The sequence below is a fragment of the Myotis nattereri genome (genome assembly GCF_964212035.1).
Source record: "Myotis nattereri genome assembly, chromosome: 3".
Lineage (NCBI taxonomy): Eukaryota > Metazoa > Chordata > Mammalia > Chiroptera > Vespertilionidae > Myotis > Myotis nattereri.
This window is the reverse complement of record NC_138077.1, coordinates 191,735,473-191,754,097: the sequence shown is the minus strand read 5'-3', so window position 1 is coordinate 191,754,097 and position 18,625 is coordinate 191,735,473. Positions and strand designations below refer to the sequence as shown.

Sequence of the window (18,625 nt, the reverse complement as noted above, 5' to 3'; positions counted from 1 at the left end):
GAAAGGAAGATTGAACCTGAAGGGCGGAACTAGGGAGTATTCCCAGCCCAGCCAGAGCCCGCCGCCGCCTCTCCCCCGCGCGTGCGCTCACAGGAGCGCAGTCGCTCGCTCCTGCCCCGCGGTCTGTCCGAATTTCCCAGGCTGAGGACTGTGGGCTCCCAGCCGGACTCTCGCCGGGGCGGCCAGCGCCACCTACTGGCCATTCCCAACGGCTCACATCGTCATGCTACTGGCTGGTACCTCCTAGTAAGTCACATTTGACACTGCCAAGTAGTGGTGTTTCAGGGCCCAAGGAGCAATTTTTTTATTATGACGTCATTATGCTCTACAATTTTCTAAATCCCTGGAAGATCCAGCTGTTAGAACATCCCAGCAGCCAGCACCTGTTTTTCCCCTAAGCTACTTGTATGGAATATTCCAAGTGCAACAACCCCCAGAGACTAGAACACCAGTCAAGGGGTTCAGGCCATGCCTGTCCCATCTCTTGCTTGAAAAATGTGAATAGCCGAAACCGGTTTGGCTCAGTGGATAGAGCGTCGGCCTGCGGACTGAAAGGCCCCAGGTTCGATTCCGGTCAAGGGCATGTACCTGGGTTGCGGGCACATCCCCAGTGGGGGATGTGCAGGAGGCGGCTGATCAATGTTTCTCTCTCATCGATGTTTCTGACTATCTCTCTCCCTTCCTCTCTGTAAAAAAAATCAATAAAAATATTTTTTTTTTTTAAATGTGAATAGTGACTGCACCCACCAGATGCCAGGCAAATCTCTCTCTAGCCCCTGACCAGCCACCCAATGCTTACGCTGCAGAAGTCCAGCCGCAGAGAATTGCCATCTCTTAAGAAATAAAAACACAAATAACCACTGTTAAAAATAACATTTATCATTAAAATATATTACACATATGAGAGAGGGAATGCATCAAATACAGTTTGGAGAATTTGCTGGCCCAGAAAGTCCCACTTGTTCAACCAGAACACCAATTTCTTCCGTATTTTCATTTTCAAGCCACTGTATTGACCGCCGTGGCTGAGTGGCCAGCCCCGGAGGTGTTGCACGACATCTGAGCAGGAAAGGGAATAGGGTTTGCATCTGCATGTACACATGTACACAGACAGCGTGCTAGAAGCATCTGGGTGGCTATAACCTATTTACCCTGCAGCTGCCACTTGCATTCTTGTCCAAGTCAACTTATTCTCCTTTCAGTTCCAAAGTGTGTTCAAATATCTGATCATGGGGAGCTCAGCCCAGGTGACAGGGAAAGCACTGACTATGCCCTGGAGACAGGCTGAGTAAGCACAAGTACGGTTATTTAAACATTAAAAAAAAAAAATAGAGCCCTGACCGGTTGGGCATTGTCCTGTGCACCAAAAGGTTTCTGGTTCCGTTTCTGGCACATGCCCGGGTTGGGGGCTCAATCCCTGGGGGAAGAGGGGGGGAGATCAGGCAGAAGGCAGCGTATCGATGTTTCTCTCCCTCTCTCCTCCCTTCCTGTCTCTCTAAAAAATCAATTTTTAAAAAATCTTTAAAAAAATAATCTATCTGTGTTAAATTAACTAAAGTTGAACATTGCATGTCAGTTTTATTGTGGTGGGTTTCTCGCATGTCCTCACAACTCGCAGCAGCTCTAAGTGTGATAGCCATGGTGGGGGAATGGCCTGGGCTCAGGAAGCTGGCAGTCGCCACTCTAGCTTCCAAGTGGCCTCACGTCCTCCGAAGGCCACTCTCCAGGGGAAACAGGTGGGACTGGTAATTGGATGCTTCCGGTCAAATAGACGAAGAGACAGAGAGGCTCAGGGTGAGTTGCAGAGGAACTGGTGAATGAATTCTTGAGCCTTCTTCTCTGCCATTTCGAGCTTTTGTTGACCAGCTGGGTTTCGAAGCAGTAAGCTGCCAAATACACTAGCTGCATGAAAAACACAGAAGACAAATGATTCAGCAAAAGAAGGTGCTAATTTTTTTGTGTTGTTATGAGTGGGGAAGGGTCCCCAAAAGCAAATTTTCTGCTTTAAATCCTATTTGAAGGTAAACTTTGCCCAGAGCTTGAGATTTTAGTTTTATGAGTGGACTTGGGACCTTCCACAACCACATTTCTTATAATGAGTCTCTCAGCCTGCAGAGATGCTTCCCACAGACACTTGGCTACTTACCTAGAATATTCTCATCCAAATGATTTTTTTCTGAATTTTTCAGCAACTGTCGCAAAAACGCCATCAAGTAGTGGAAGACATTTTTGTGGAATGTGGGGAGAGTAGAAATGACCTGCAAGAGGCAGAATTGGGATTTGCCTTTTTATTCATTCAATTAAATAAGTGTCTGCTATATTCCAGGAATTGAGTGCATGATCCAAGTACATGAATAAGACTGTGCACAGAAAACCTTGACCACTTACCATTTGGCACAAGTGCCAAAAGAGAAGCACAGATAAAAAGAGAGAGAAGCACAAATCAAGTACTACATGGATTTAGAGGTCAAGCTTCTAACTATGTGCTCTCCAAAGACTTAAGGAAATAGAAGACATAGGTCTTGAATATAAGACAAGACTGGACTTGCAGAGGTAAGGACTAGGGTTTTTAGGACCAAAGAAAGCATAAAAAAGTACAAGAGAAGGAAAACAGTGAAATAAGGAGAGAGCACTTTGTGTGAAGTCATTGTTGGCAGGAGCATCACTGAAGAGGCGCTAAGCCTGGAAGGGATCAGGCTAGAATTCAGTGAGTACTCCATCTATCTGCACAGGAGAATCAGTGAGGAAGCTGGTACAAAGTATATTCCAAAGAGATATTGATTCAGTGAATGTGGGATGAGGCTCTAGGACCTGTATTATTAGCAGGTTTTCTAGATGATTCTGTTATCTATGTGAGCAACTAGAGTAGATCATAGAAAGCCTTGAATGTTTAAGAAAATCATTCATCGGCAATAGAAAGCCAAGAATGGCCTTTGACCAACAGGAACACGAGGAGAGCTTTAGAACACAACCTAATGGCAGTATACGGAACAAATCAGCAGAGGGAGAGCCTCAATGCAGGGCCTTGCACCCAGGAAAGTGGAAGGAGAACGGAAGAAAAAAGATGGGTGGCAGATCAAGGGGATTGGGCATGTGGGAGGTGAGAAATGGAGGAGTCAGAAATGACTCAGGTTTCTGGGTTGAGTCACTACAATTAAGTGTGATGCCATTAAAAGAAAAAAGGGAGGAGAGGAAAAACAGGTTTGGGAAGGAAAGATACAGGTGAGTTTCTAAGATACTGCATGTGAGGGGCTGTGACTGCTCTGTTCCCTCAGGCCCCAGGAGGCCTGGGGCTACAGCTTGTGTATGCTGATGTTCAGTGCTTCCCCTCACCTGTTTACTTGCTGTGTAGTTGCCAGAACACTCCAAGCAGTTATGGTAGGCGCTGTAGCAGATGACGGGCTCTGGCAGGCTCTCCAGGAAAAGCAGCAAGGCTTCGGCTACCGAATGATTGCTAAGGGCTTTTGGCCCATCGTTAAGGAACAGGAAAAGGCCCAGGGCCGACCACATGCCAGAAGTGCTACCTGCCTGCTAGCTGGAAGGAGCCAGGCTGTATGTCAGCTTAGTTGGGCCCTCCTTAGTTCCTACTATATTGGTTGCTTAACGTTGTGAAGACTTCTCTATGCAAACTTTAAGTAAGAAAAACATGATAGCTGAGGGCACAATATCTGATTTTGAGCCTTAAAATATTCTTTCCTTTTTCTCACCTCTCTTACACACACACACAAAGGATACCGAGGGTATCAAGGTTCTCAATCATTCCAGTATCCAAACAGTCCCTGATTTGCTCAAATTCCAACCTTCGGCCCGGCTGTTGAAACAGATCTTCCTGCAAAAGGGAATAAAGCCACAAAGTAATTATATTCTCAGAAAATCAGCAATGAATTCCTGACCTAGAAATGTCATTTCCAGCAGAGAACAAAAAGAAGCATGTAGTGAGGCCTTTGAGTCACCCTGGTAGACAACCTGATTTAGGCGGGTGTGGCTAATTAATTCATCTTGCAGGCTTTCCCAGGCATGCTCCCACCACAGGTCTTGATAAGACATCTTTTATAAAACTATGGGTAGGGCCTATGTACAGTGATGGCGAACCTATGACACGCGTGTTAGAGGTGACACGCGAACTCATTTTTTTGGTTGATTTTTCTTTGTTAAATGGCATTTAAACATAAAAAATAAATATCAAAAATATAAATCTTTGTTTTACTATGGTTGCAAATATCAAAAAATTTCTATATGTGACACGGCACCAGAGTTAAGTTAGGGGTTTTCAAAATGCTGACACGCCGAGCTCAAAAGGTTCGCCATCACTGGCCTATGATATACAACAGTAAGATCCAACATAAGGGAAACTTAAAAGCAGCTATGTTTCCTGCAGTGTAATAGAGGGATTAACCAAAAAAAGAAAATTATGAAGAAATTATATCATTTATAAGATGAAGAAAACTAAAAGGCAGTTCAGTGCTTTATGAAAACAAGATTATGGCAATAAAGGTATTTCCAGTAGTCCCAGGGGACTTTATATCCCTTTGTTTTATAAAATGACAATGCCATCTACCTGTGTTGATAATAACCATATTACATGTATTGCTCAAAAGTTACACTTCTCTACAGAGAAGGTAGGAGAGCATGGTATGTAAGAAAGTGACCTCTGTCCAGCCGGCGTGGCTCAGTGATTGTGCATCCACCTGTGAACCAGGAGGTCACGTTCGATTCCTAGTCAGGGCTTATGCCAGGGCTGCAGGCTCAATTCACCGTAGGGAGTGTGCAAGAGGCAGCTGATCAATGATTCTCTCCTATTATTGATGTTTCTATCTCTCTCTCCCTTCCTCTCTGAAATCAATAAAAATATATTTTAAAAAAAGAAAAGAATGTGACTTCTCTAGCCAGACTCCCTGGGTTCAAATCCCAATCCTGTCCACTTATCAGCTTTGGGACCTTTACCAAGTTATTTACCTTTTTGAGAACTAAATGAGTCAATATTATAAAACACTTAGAACAATATTTGGTACATTGTAACACTCAATAAATGTGAAAGAAAAAAAGTGAAAAGAGAATATCCTAAGAATATATGTTGCTCCATCTCCCCGTATATAGTAAGTGAGTCAGTGAAACTGGCCAATCTGATCTCAATGAAGGTTGCCCAAGTCACACTAGAAATCAGGCCTCCTGACTCACACAACCTGGGAATTCCTCCTGCCTCTATCTGGCTTGTCTACAAGTTAGTCCAGCCCATTCCCAGAAGCTGGGGCGAGTTCCTCAAAAGGATACCTGGCTGAGAGCCTGAGAAGGCTCCAGATGGCTTCCTACAGGGGCGACCGAGGCCAGGGGAGGGACCAAGCGGTGCTGGGAAGGCCACCCCGTGCAAGGCCGCTTCCCTTGGGGGTAACCAAGTGCTCTATGTAATGTCACAATCCCCCAAGGGTGTGAAACATGAACCTATTTGTCCGTCATTCCCTCCCAGAGGGAAAAACAGCTTTCCACCGGTTCTCTGGATTCAAAGCTTCTTACACCAAACATTGGGGCTGATGCTCTTTCTCAGGGCAGCCTGGCCTCCATCAGGTCTGACTGTGGAAGCACCACCCACCTCCTGGGCAGCATTTCGGTACAGGTAGTCAACCAGCATCCAGAGCTCTTTGGGGATTTCCATGGGGTTCTCCAGCTGGCTGCCATCATCTTCAGTCCAGAGTGGCATCAGAGTCTGAAAAGAAATAAAAAGCCTCAGAAGCCCCACCAAGAGAACCTGCTGGCTTAGAACACAGGATGTGGGGACAGCAAACCCATGGGAGATGGGGGGGTGGGGGGGTGGGGTGTATTTCAATGCCCTGAAGCAAACATTCCACAGTCGGAAATGAAATCAGGTGGCACAAAGTACAAAGATGATTTTTTAGAATTGGGAATGCATTATAGCAAGAACTGTCAATGAATTAGGTGACAATATGCATCAACTAATTAGAAAAAAATCCTGCCTATAGCATTTCAGTGTCAGGGCTAGAAGGACACTGTGGTCCAGGGAAAAAGGACACAGACTTGAGATTCCAAAAACCTGGATGCAAGGTCCAGGCCCATTGCTAACTTGCCATGTGACCTGTGATAAGTCAATCCCCTTATGAGGCCTCACTGTTCATCTGTATAATGGAGAGGATAGTGTTGAAGAGTACCTAGATGAAAAATGCATGGGTGGCTGCCCTAACTGGTTTGGCTCAGTGGATAGAGCATCGGCCTGCGGACTGAAAGGTCCCAGGTTCGATTCCGGTCAAGGGCATGTCCTTGGTTGTGGGCACATTCCCAGTAGGGGGTGTGCAGGAGGCAGCTGGTAGATGTTTCTCTCTCATTGATGTTTCTAACTATCCACCTCCCTTCCTCTCTGTAAAAAATCAATAAAATATATTTTTTTAAAATGCATGGGTGGAAGGAGCCTATGTATTACTATAAATCTGCTCCAAACTAGTTGCCTTGTATTAGAATTGTCTCCATAGGAGCCTCTGAGGTCTCAGAAAATTTAGTTTGGGATGATATATTACCAAATGATGATTAAAAAATAAGAAGAGAAAAAAATAAAATAAAAAATAAGAAGATAGCCCTGACCGGTTTGGCTCAGTGGATAGAGCGTTGGCCTGCAGACTCAGGGGTCCCAGGTTCGATTCCAGTCAAGGGCATGTACCTTGGTTGCGGGCACATCCCCAGTGGGGAGTGTGCAGGAGGCAGCTGATCAATGTTTCTCTCTCATCAATGTTTCTAACTCTATCCCTTTCCTCTCCTCTCTGTAAAAAATCACTAAAATATTTTTTTAAAAAAATAAGAAGATAATCATGGGCCAGGGAACCTTCATTATCATTGTATCCATGGCTGAGTTTCTCTAATGAACTGTGTATGAAAGGCTGAAAGACACGGCCACAACATTTTGTAGCTCTTTCTATAAAGTGGTAGAGTCACTTCCCGCCCTTGGAATCTGGGCTGGCTTCACAATTTGCCACCATCTGATTGCAACTGCACACATGAGCCTAGGCGAGATCAGCAGAAGAGCTACACGGGAAACTCACAGAAGCAGGAGGAGCAATAATTGGTTGCTTTCAACCATTAAAATCTCAGGTGGTTTGTTACACAGCAATACTGTGTATAACTGATACAATAAGCCAGCTCTAGGGAGGCTGAAGAATTCTCAGATCCCTGGGCATATCCTGTTTGACTGACATGGCTGCTAGATGTTTCCTTGTGGTACATAACTCACCAGCTTTCTAACAGTTTCAAGCGGCAGGTCAGAGATCGGCTCCCTCATGTAGCACAGTGTATGAATGGGAGATCCGAAACAGCTGGGCACGTAGTTCCCAGACACAGACAAAAAGTAATCCTTTCCCCTGTCCAAGTGCAAAACAAGAATGTCCTCAATTTTGTCTTCACCAGAGTTGAGCTTTATAGCCATGTTCTTAGTGACAAATATCTCCAATTCAATCTCAATGGCCGAATCTGAAGAAAAATTTAAAAAGTAATGTTGGCTGGTGGGAGGCCAAGAGAAAAGAAGGAAAGAAGATACAAAGGGAAGAGAGTCACCAGGCCTAAAGGGTTAAGGAAGGAAAATAAAAGGAAGTAAGAGCCAACCAAGTATTTATGTGTTCGGCACTCAGGAGATACACGAACAGAGTTGACAGTCCAAGTGGGAATATGAAAACAACAAACAAAAACATGTGAATAGGCAACTACTATGAAATTCAAGTTCTAAGTAGCACAGCTTAAACTAGTAATTATTAATCACTAAGAAGGCATGGATCAAAGAGCTTACCCTGAGCAAGGTCAGATAAAGACACCTGATCCAGCAGAAAATATAATGACACTATCACCCTGTGAATTGTCCACAAAACAGGCTTACTCCCTCTGCCACACAGCACAACACAGAGTGCAAAGGAGAAGGTAGGGGAGAGATGTGCATGGTATATTCCAGAGCCAGATATAATTTTGGGGTCACCACCCCATTATCTTTCCCTATAAGAGCAACTGGGAGTTGATTATGGTGAGGCAGACAGTCAAAATGATTCTTTTTGTTTGTTGTAGTCCTCACCCAAGAATATGTTTTTATTGATGAGAGAGAGAGAGACATCCATTAGTTGCCCCACATACACACTCCAACCAGGAATCGAACCCACAACCTAGATATGTGTCCTGACCAGGAAACAAACCCACAACCTTTTGGTGTGAAGGACAATGCTTCAACCAACTGAGCTACTGGCAAAGGTTAAAAATGGTCCTTTTAACAGCAGCAGCTGCTTCACAGCAATCTTAGATTTTCTCTTTCTGTGAAATTATGGAACGAATACATGACTGAGAATGCTTCTGAAGCTGAACTCATGCTCCTCGCTATTTTATATTTTATTTGTAGATGGTTCATCCATAGGACTTTTTAAAAGTTTCAAGCAGACAACAAAACACTCAGAAACAAAAAGCTTATTATAGGAAAGTGAGCCAAGATAGGTTAGAGTGTACCCCAAACCAGTAACCAAGGACCTGGAAGAGGCCTTACCTGGCAGGAGGAACCCTTTGCTGGGGTTGGCATTCAGCCACTGCTTACAGTAAGACTCTTCATCAGGCTTGTTGATGAATTCAAACCGACAAGGCACTTGTCCGTTACGAATTGTAAAGGATTCCACTTGCAGTTGCATGTACTTCACATTCTGAAAACAGAACTGGGAACAAGCCCGGAACCCATCAGACCATTGTCCTCTTCTCGGCAACCTGTCCAGACACCCAGCTGGGCATTCCTTGCCCTTTCTGGAAAGAAAATGAAGGACCAGCCCTAGCTGGTTTGACTCAGTGGATAGAGAGTCGGCCTGCAGACTGAAGGGTCCCGGTTCAGTCCTGGTCAGGAACACATGCCGGGGTTGTGGGCTCGATCCCCAGTATAGGGGGTGCAGAAGGTAGCCAATCAATGATTCTTTCTCATCATTGATGTTTCTATCTCTCTCCCTCTCTCCCTTCCTCTAAAGAAGGAAGGAAGGAAGGAAGGAAGGAAGGAAGGAAGGAAGGAAGGAAGGAAGGAAGGAAGGAAGGAAAAGAAAGAAGGACCACCTCTTTCAAATCATGTTTCTTCTCTACGTATTTACCTGGGAGGCCACAGCTACCACTAAAGACCAATTGTCTGTGTTTAACCCAGAAACTCAAAGAAAGCATGTTGTTTTATAAATAAATTTCCTGAAGGAATCAACATTTGTATCTTCTATACCCAAACAAACTCAAGGCCAAACTTTTCTTTCCAAGTAGCTGGACATCTAAGGTATTGAAAATACTCTTACCATAAATACCCATTGACTGACTTCTTGGTATTGTCAATTCTGAATGATCTATGCTGTGGCTCTTTCATGGAAAATCTTCAGCCCTAACTTGACTTCTCCCACTGACCACTGCTTTTCTATACTGCCTTCCCTACCATTCACTCAAGCATACCCAAGAAATTCGAACTTGATTTGATCTCAAAGCAAAGCATCAGTAAGAAGACAACCCAATGCAAGAATACACACCAGTTATATTAAAATTAAAAACAAAACAAAACACATTTTGGATCACCTTTGCCATTATTTAACTCATAGATGGCTCATGTGTAGGTGAAATCTATGAGTCACAAATGGTTGCCCTAGCTGGTTTGGCTCAGTGGCTAGAGCATCAGACTGTGGACTGAAAGGTCCTTGGTTCTATTCCAGTCAAGGGCACATGCCTGGGTTGAGGCTTTGACCCCCAGTAGGAGGTATGCAGAAGGCAACTGATCAATTATTCTCTCTCATCATTGGTGTCTCTATCTTTCTCTCCCTCTCCCTTCCTCTCTGAAATCAATAAAAACATATTTTTAAAAAATGAGTAAAGGCTTCTGGTTTAGAAGATTAGGAGATAAACATGATATAAACCAACAACCCCTCTCTTCTCAGCTAGCATCAGCAGCCTCACTTTATCTAGAAACAGCCTATCAAGAAAGACTAGAGTTCAGTAGTCTGACGGGTACCTCCTGGAATTCTGAGCCCTCGTAGATGAAATGTAAGCTCTATGAACAGAAGAGTCTGATACTGACAGTCTTTCTTGTTTTGTTTTGTTAATCCTCACCCAAGGATATTTTCCCATTGATTTTTAGAGAGTGGAAAGGAGGGGGAGAGGACAGAGAGAAAGAAGCATCTCTGTGAAAGAGACATGTCGAGCCAAGACCGGTTTGGCTCGGTGGATAGAGTGTCGGCCTGAAGACTGAAGGGTCCTGGGTTCGATTCTGGTCAAGGGCATGTATACTTTGGTTGCGGGCACATCCCGTGCGGGAGGCAGCTGGTCGATGTTTCTCTCTCATCGATGTTTCTAACTCTCTGTCCCTCTCCCTTCCTCTCTGTAAAAAATCAATAAAAATATATTAAAAAAAAAAAAGAGAGAGAGAGAGAGAGAGACATGTCGATTGGTTTTGAGGTCTGAGGCACATGCCCTTGACCAGAATCGAATTTGGGACCCTTCAACCTGGGCCCACGCTTCAGTTCGTGGGCCAACACTCTATCCACGGAGCCAAACCGGCCAGGGCTGATGCTGATATTCTTTTTTTTTTTTTTAATATATATTTTTTTCATTGATTTCAGAGAGGAAGGGAGAGGAAGAGAGAGATAGAAACATCAATGATGAGAGAGAATCATTGATCAGCTGCCTCCTGTGCCCCCTCCTGGGGATGGAAGCTGAAACCTGGGAATATGCCCCTGACCAGAATCGAACCTGGGACCCTTCAGTCCACAGGCTGACACTCTATCCAGTGAACCAAACTAGCTAGAGCTGATGCTGATATTCTTAACAGTCCTTCCTACCTCTAGCTTGGAGAGGGACACAGAAGGAATGTTGGCATTTTCCATCTTGTCCAGGGATCGAACAATCTCCTCCAGAGTCTTCCGGTAAAGCTCTTCATTTATAACCCGCACCTGGAAGGGAACATCAGAGGCTGAGTACCAAGCCTTCTGCCCATTTCCTCTTTTTCAGTATACAGGGCATTCCCGGCGCTGGGAAACAGCAATACAGAAAGTGGATACTAAATAGATTTAATTAATTAACAAAAGATCCCAATCAACAGTAGACATAGAAGGGTCGCCCAGAGGCAAAATCTATGGTAAAGTCAACTGCTTCCTGATTAGCAGAAAGAGGATTCGGAGTGAAAGCCTGGTTGGCAGTTCTACCAGGACTCAGGACCAGGGCAGAGGGATGCTCAGTGCTTAGCTCTACTTGGCTTGCTGCTGCCAAAAGGCCCGCAGTAAGAAATCTCTCTAGAGCTTTTATTTAAAGCAGCATTTCTTTAAAAAGCATTTCTCGCCCCGACTGGTTTGGCTCGGTGGATAGAGCATCGGCCTGCGGACTGAAGGGTCCCGGGTTTGATTCCGGTCAAGGGCATGTACCTTGGTTGCGGGCACATCCCCAGTGGGGGGTGTGCAGGAGGCAGCTGGTGGATGTTTCTAACTCTCTATCCCTCTCCCTTCTGCTCTGTAAAAAATCAATAAAATATATTTAAAATAAATAAATAAATAAAAAGCATTTCTCAAGCTTTTTTAACTAACTGCTCCATCAGACAAGATTTTGTCAGGTTTTTCCTTCTGTATTTGAATTATAAACACAATTTTGTCACTTTCCAATAATAAAACTTTAATTATAATATTCATTAGGCTTTTTTCAAACCACCCACACCCTCATGGATTCCGATATGCTTCTACCTGGACCCTTGAGAATTGATAAAATAAACACTGAAGTCACTGAAGAAGGAATACAAATAGGGAATAAAGAAAAGATGTCCAACTTCACTAGTAACCAGGGAAATGGAATCTAAAATAATGAAATATCTTTTTCTTTTGGCTCACTGTGTTGGTAGAAATTTAAAAGATTGATAAAACCCAATATTAGCCAGGGTGTGAGAAAATAAGCTCATATATGGTTGGCAGGAGTGTAAAATGGTAAAAACTACTGGGAGGATGATTTAGCAAAATTTAATAAATTTAAAATACATTTCTCATTGAACCACTAATTTAACCTCTAGGAATTTCATTCTATAGAAATGCACTGGTACACAAAGATTTATGAAGGGTGGTTACCATAGCACTGTATATAATAGCAAAACTTTGGAAACAAATGATCATCAATATATACATTATGGTTCACTCATACTGTGGCGTATTTTGAAACCTTTAAAAATAATGAGGGAGCTCTGCCTTTAGTGTCATGTAAAGGTCTTCTGAGACACAGTTAGTGGGGAAAAAATACGTTCTCAGAACAATATGCATAATATGATCTCTTTTACAGAAAGGAAAACCTTCCTCTAGAAACACCCTCTGTGCTGCATAGAGAATACTGACACACATTTGTAAATGCATGGAGAAAGGTCTGGAGAGATTCAGTCCAAAAAGTAAGGAGGAACTTCCATGTATGTAGAAACATACAGTGGTAGTATGTCAAAGCAATTATGAATTAAATTGAAATTAAAACAATTTTTAAAGGAGCGTCATCATACTCAAGGGAAGAGGAGGACACCAGAAAGAAAAAAGCCGTCTTGGTTGTGAGAGCCTGTTATTCCCCACGGAATGATGACAACAGGTGCAGCTGCTCACCTACCCCAATGTCAAACTCCGAGCTGACAGGCTTGTGGTCACTGGTCTTCAGGGCCATGTGGCTCTGGTAACTCAGCTGAGTAATGTTCTTCCCTTTCCAAAGGATCCGGTCACACCAGGCAGGAGCCCGACACTTCTCACTGAAATGCAAAGTCCACACTGGGGCCCCCACAGGCACAGCAGTACCCACTGCCTGGCTAGCCCCTGGCTCAGCTGGGGATGACTGGGCAGAGCCGTCCAGTCCTCGAGGCCCAGTGATCTGAGAGGTCAGGAGTGATTTGGGCTCACGAAGATATAACATGTATCCTGTGTATCATCCAAAACACCGTTCAGAATGATTCCCTGCTCTCTGGCCTCCTCTGGGGATGAGGTGAGAGTCAAAAGGCAATCTGACAGTAAGTACTCTATGGTTTTTAAGAGATGGTGGTTAGAACATGCTTTGAATTCCGACTGCCTGGGTTCAAATCCTGGCTCTACACTTGCCTGCTTGGGAGGCTCTTTAATTTTTTAATGCCTCAGTTCCCTGATCTATAAAATGAGAATAACAAAACCATACCTATTTCGACAGGTTGTTGGGAAGATTAAATGAGATAATACAAGTAAAATGCATTGAATAGGGCATGGCATACCATAGGCACTAATAAAATAGATGAACTACTACGCAATGACCAAGTACAACCTAAGTTAGTTGGAATCATCTGATCCCCCTAAGAATAACTTAAAAGTAAACCAGTCACAAGAATTATTAAGGAACAAAGGCTAAAGCAGTCAAATAGAAAACAAGGAGGAAGGCAGGCTGCTTAATGAGCAGCTACTGAAGGAAAATGTTTAACCAGAGTACAACACATGGAGAAAAGTCGCAGTAAACCTATCTTCTTCTTTAGGCCCATGAGGGCAAGTGCTTCCCTAAATTTCTGGGTTTTCGTTTGCCTGACCTCCTGAAGCAACCTCTGACCTACCTGGTATCCCACTCGTCGGAGCCAGTGTCATATTTGTAGGTCGGCTGAAACGTGAGTTCGCCTTCTGTGAAGCCTTCAAAGACAGCCTTTGCAGCCACCTGAGTTTTCAGCTACACAAAAGGATGGAAGAAAAAAAATCTCAGAATAAAAAGGTTAAGCCTTGAATGAGCAGATATCAATCTGAAATCTGAAACCTAATTCAAAGGGAAAGGCCCATGAAAAAGCTATTCTGGAAGGTTATTTTTTTTTTCATTTTATTCCCCCCGCCCCTTTTTATTGACTTTATTGGGGTGACACTGGTTAACAAAATTACACAGGTTTCAGGTGCACAATTCCACAACACATCAGCTGTACACCGTATGTAAGATCTTGAATTAACTAACTTCTAGCAAGAGGAGCAAGCAAGCAAACGTTTCCTTTGCCTGTTACAGTTTTTAAGGTGCTTTTATAAGAGTTACTGTATCCAGGGAGCCTGAGTACCATCTTACTGAGACATCCCTAATAGAATTAAGGTACCAACAGACAGAGCTTTTCTCTTTTAGGTATCAAACACTTCATCTGTGTAGCACAATTGTTTTAATTATACAGAGAGACAAAACTGCATATAAAAGAGTCTGGAAAGATAAAGTCCTAAAAGCAAAGGGAAACTTCCATGTATGTAGAAACATATAGTAGAAATATACCAAACCGATTATGGTTTAAATTTAAAAATCACTTAAAACAAAACAAAAAAAAACACTTTCAAAAGAAGTTTGTCCAGCTAGTTATATGAACTGAAGGAAGCTGTGTGCCTTGATTTCTCCATCTGTAAATTCTGGACTTAGAATCTGCTTCACAGGATTGTTGGAAAAATGAACTGTCAACTTAGAACAGTGCCTGACACAGTATAATAGCTAGTATCCTTCTTTTTTTTTTAAAATATATTTTATTGATTTTTTACAGAGAGGAAGGGAGAGAGATAGAGAGTCAGAAACATCGATGAGAGAGAAACATCGATCAGCTGCCTCCTGCACATCTCCTACTGGAGATGTGCCCGCAACCCAGGTACATGCCCTTGACCGGAATCGAACCTGGGACCTTTCAGTCCGCAAGCCGACGCTCTATCCACTGAGCCAAACCGGTTTTGGCGCTAGTATCCTTCTTAGTGCACTAATTCTAGGAGCCCCTTCCAGATCACACTCTCGGCAAGAGATAAAAACACAGGTACTCCTGCCTCCCCGCCCTCTCCCCCCAGCACCCAGCTGGGTGCCAAGTGAACTGGGGAAGAACTGTCAGCCCTAATGCAGGAGACAACAGTTGCCAAATTCCCCAAAAAGCAAATTCCTAATATAAACTAATAAAGAAAAAGCAACAGGAAGTAAAACATTTAGGTATTAAGGTAAGCTGACACTTCTTGAGTGAGTATATATTGACCTTAAAACCATCTGGAAAGCAGAGAACACACAAAACAGGGACTATTACTTGAAGAAACACCAGAAAAGAAGGAAGAGGAGATGAGTATTAAACTCCAGAGAAATTAGAATGCCTTCAGAGGCAAGAAACAGAGAGTTTAGAATAGAATAGAATAGAATAGAATAGAATAGAATAGAATAGAATAGAATAGACGGGATTAATGCTGAAATGGGTATTAAAGAGAATAAAAGTAATTTACCAAGGAAAACAGCTACAGAGAAAAAGATGGATTAATAAAGAGATTATTCCATAAAGAAAAATATATAAAAAAAGAAAAGATATAAAATTGATGGGGTTTTTTTCTGCAATTGATCTGCACTGGGGGAAAAAGATAACTGAAAAATTTAGACGAATGAATACTAAGATTTTTTAAAAGGGGACATAGACTAGAAAGAAAAAGAACTTTAACATTCTGAACGATTCTGACCAGTGGAACCGTTTTTCAATCTATTGAGGAGTAACCTGAAGAAAGAGAGAAACTGACTGCTCTTGTCCTGAGAAATGGCTAATGCTTTGAGCCCGAAATGCTGACCCAAACAACGGCAGGAGAAAAGCAGGTTACAGAACTGATTCCCACTGGAAGTGAAGAAAGCCATTCAGGAAAAAGAGTTGCCATTCATATTGGACAAGTCTGGGGAGGAGGAGGCTAGGGGAATAGGAGACAAATTCAAAAGAATCCTATATAATAAAACCCTAATACGCAAATATACTGAATGGCAGAACAACCGGTCACTGTGATGCGCACTGACCACCAGGGGGCAGATGCTCAATGAAGGAGCTGCCCCCTGGTGGTCAGTGTGCTCCCACAGGGGGAAAGCCACTCAGCCAGAAGCTGGGTTCACGGCTGGAGGGCACAGCAGTGGTGGTGGTAGCCTCTCCCAACTCTGCTGCTGCAGGCGGGCGGTAAGGAGCTAGGAGTCCCAGATGGAGAGAGCCCTGGACTGCAAGAGGGATGTCTGACTGCTGTCTTAAGCCAGCAGGTGGACATCCCACGAGGGGTCTGGACTGCGAGAGGGCGCAGGCCAGGCTGAGGACTCCCTCCCCCCAAGTGCACGAATTTCGTGCACTGAGCCTCTAGTTAGAAAATAATTTTAAATAGCCATGTATCTTATTTATGAGAAGTCTGGTACCCCTACAGTCCCAACTTGAATGAATGAATGAGCACATACAAGGCAGAGAGACAGGGAGAGAGAGAACACTCCTGCTCAAGAGAAGAGAGACCTGGCACCTCAAAGGACAAGCCAATGGGGAGGCAACTATGGACGAATGGAAATGCAGAGGAAAGACCTGACTGGACATCAGCTCCTCAGGGAAACCTCCCAAGCTGAGGAAGAAGAGGCTGAGAGTTGAGAAGCCAGGCTTTTCTGTGCCCTCAGTGTGGGGACGGCTGCCTGAGAGGGCACAGGTGGCCATCTGTACCTGGTCATACGCATACAGGGTCTGAAAGTCCTTCTCTTCGATGAGCTTTTTCACTTTTTCCACATCCAACTCTTCTATCCTGTAGTTGAGGTCCCCCAGCCACAAGATCACACTGCAAGGACAGAGCACAGAGGCCGCAGGCGTTAGTAGGGACTTTACCCGTCTCATCACAGAAGGCCCCTGAGGCCTCTTCGGAGCTGGGTGGGGAAATGATTCAGCTGCTCAGGAAATCTTTCTCTCTTGTCCTTTCATTTCATACCACGTCTACCATGCTGCTTACACAACTATCTTGATCCAAGTTCATTATAAACTGCCTCGAGTTCTCCTTGACTACTTTATATTCTTGTATGGTTGGAAAGATAGTCTAATAGGATCTAAAAGCAAGACAATAATTAACTTCATTCTTGGGAAGAGGCAAAAAGATCAAGTTTGGGGAGTCATGCCAATCATCCAAGGACCCCAAACTAGATGATGCCATGATGTTGCCTCTGCCTCCACGCACACTCCAGTCCACAAAACACACCCCCCGCCTTTGTTTCTAGAGCTGAGTTATTCTGAAACAAAGCTCAACCTCTACAGTAGAATCGGGGTTTAAGCACCACCATAGCATCGGTTGGCTCAGTGTGACAGGTATTTTATGACACCTGATGCTTTGGGGGAAAAGATAAAGGAATGCTCCTCAGTAACACTGCACATCCCATAAAGTCCAATAGTGCTCCACGAGAAGCAGCAACCAAGTCAGGAGAGAGTCTGCACAGCAGCAAACACCCCCCCAAATAAAAGCAGACAAACTGACATGCAAGTTGCAACCTCACAAACTAGGATGCTGCAGACTTAGCAGAATGGAAGACACATTCCCTGCTAGGTTCCCTGAAGAAGGAAAGCCATCCTGTCAGCTTCTGGGACACCAATGAGTTCAAGACAGTTCCACCATGGCAGCAGGCAGGATGAGAGGCTGGACTCTGTATGCTCCCTGGCAGACACCATGGCCCCAGCGGCTCTTCCTCTTTATAAAAGAAGTGGCACAAGCTTCAAGTGTTACTTTCAAGTCAGAAATTCTCATATGCCTTGAATTTAGACATATAGGAAGTTTTAGAGATAAACGAAATAAAAAGATAGACAAAAATTAGCACAAGATGCTCCAAGCAGCTGCAACTACAGCTTTATAAAGTTGAGGTCTGAAAGACTAAGTGAAGGCAGACAAATGCAGTCATTCTCAACTACATATGCTCCTGGGAAGAACAGATGCATAAAATCCTGAAACATACTTCTAAAGCCTGGAGTTGAGATGCTCGCTCTTTGGTTGCTTTCATTGTGGTGCTGTATCAAAGCAGGCCCACATTCAAATAAGTCTTAAACATTTTCCCGGGACAAATGATTTGAGAAGAATTCTAGAGGTCTGCCAGATGGTAAATTAGGAAACTAAACCTTCCCAATGATCCGTGTGTAACCGAGCCCCCACTCCAGCAGTGGGAAGCCTCCCCCTGTCACCTCCCTAACAAAACACCGGGCGTCGTGACCTGTGCGGGGTAGAAGTCCAGACTCACTCGTGCTTGCTGATGGTGAGAGGGGGAAGGCTCGGGTCAACCTGACTAAACTGCATTCGAGAGCAAATGTCTTTATAGTCCTGGTTCCTCCTCTCGTACTCTTCTGTGTGGGCTGCCAAGTGCGAATTCACGATGCAGATGCTGGTATTGTGGAACTGGAACCTGATCGCCACTCCTCCTTTGTTACCCTACGAAGAGGAGCCCAGAGAAATCCAGTTTAGACGGTTGTTTAATTATGTCAGTTGCTTAAACCGGCAAACTTTCAAAACGTTTTTCTCTTAACTAGTCTTCGTAATAACCCTGTGAGGTAAGTAAAGCAGTATTACTGTCTGCATTTTACAAGAAAACAAATTCAAGGAGGCAGAATGACTAGCCGGTCCGTGGCAAGCGGAGTCCACTTTTCATGAAATCCCAGGAAAATCACATGCTCTCCCTTCTCCACAGGAGGCTCTAGCAGTAGAATCTAAATGCAGGACTTTAATGGCCTCAAGAAGAAGAGGAAATGGCAAATCTGCATCAGCATTCTTTCTTTTCCTGTGACCCAATATAGTTTCTGCAACCTATTTCATGGATTAAATGGGAGAATAAACTCGAAACTCTAGTGTGCAGTAAACATGAGGATCCCTGCTAGTTGGGCAAATTAGCCAGCAATTCCCTA

At 43.9% G+C, this 18,625-nt stretch overlaps 1 protein-coding gene across 4 annotated transcripts in view; it reads right to left on the bottom strand.

The window, feature by feature from the left end:
- Nucleotides 1–855: 855 nt before the first annotated feature.
- The window catches only part of INPP5B (inositol polyphosphate-5-phosphatase B), a gene marked incomplete at its 5' end in the record, with an annotated part of 53,975 nt that continues 36,205 nt past the window's right edge, over nt 856–18,625 (bottom strand). For 3 of the 4 annotated variants that reach the window (XM_081086521.1, XM_081086523.1, XM_081086522.1), the window contains 12 exons: nt 859–1,902; nt 2,147–2,258; nt 3,334–3,461; nt 3,736–3,829; nt 5,588–5,701; nt 7,232–7,467; nt 8,516–8,678; nt 10,812–10,922; nt 12,595–12,730; nt 13,550–13,659; nt 16,421–16,532; nt 17,968–18,155. In XM_081086521.1, the coding sequence (XP_080942647.1) occupies nt 1,790–1,902; nt 2,147–2,258; nt 3,334–3,461; nt 3,736–3,829; nt 5,588–5,701; nt 7,232–7,467; nt 8,516–8,678; nt 10,812–10,922; nt 12,595–12,730; nt 13,550–13,659; nt 16,421–16,532; nt 17,968–18,155 (1,617 nt within the window). In that variant the 3' untranslated portion in view covers nt 859–1,789. Of the gene's footprint in view, nt 1,903–2,146; nt 2,259–3,333; nt 3,462–3,735; nt 3,830–5,587; nt 5,702–7,231; nt 7,468–8,515; nt 8,679–10,811; nt 10,923–12,594; nt 12,731–13,549; nt 13,660–16,420; nt 16,533–17,967; nt 18,156–18,625 lie in introns of all 4 variants that reach the window. The other variant, XM_081086524.1, reaches the window with a different exon arrangement.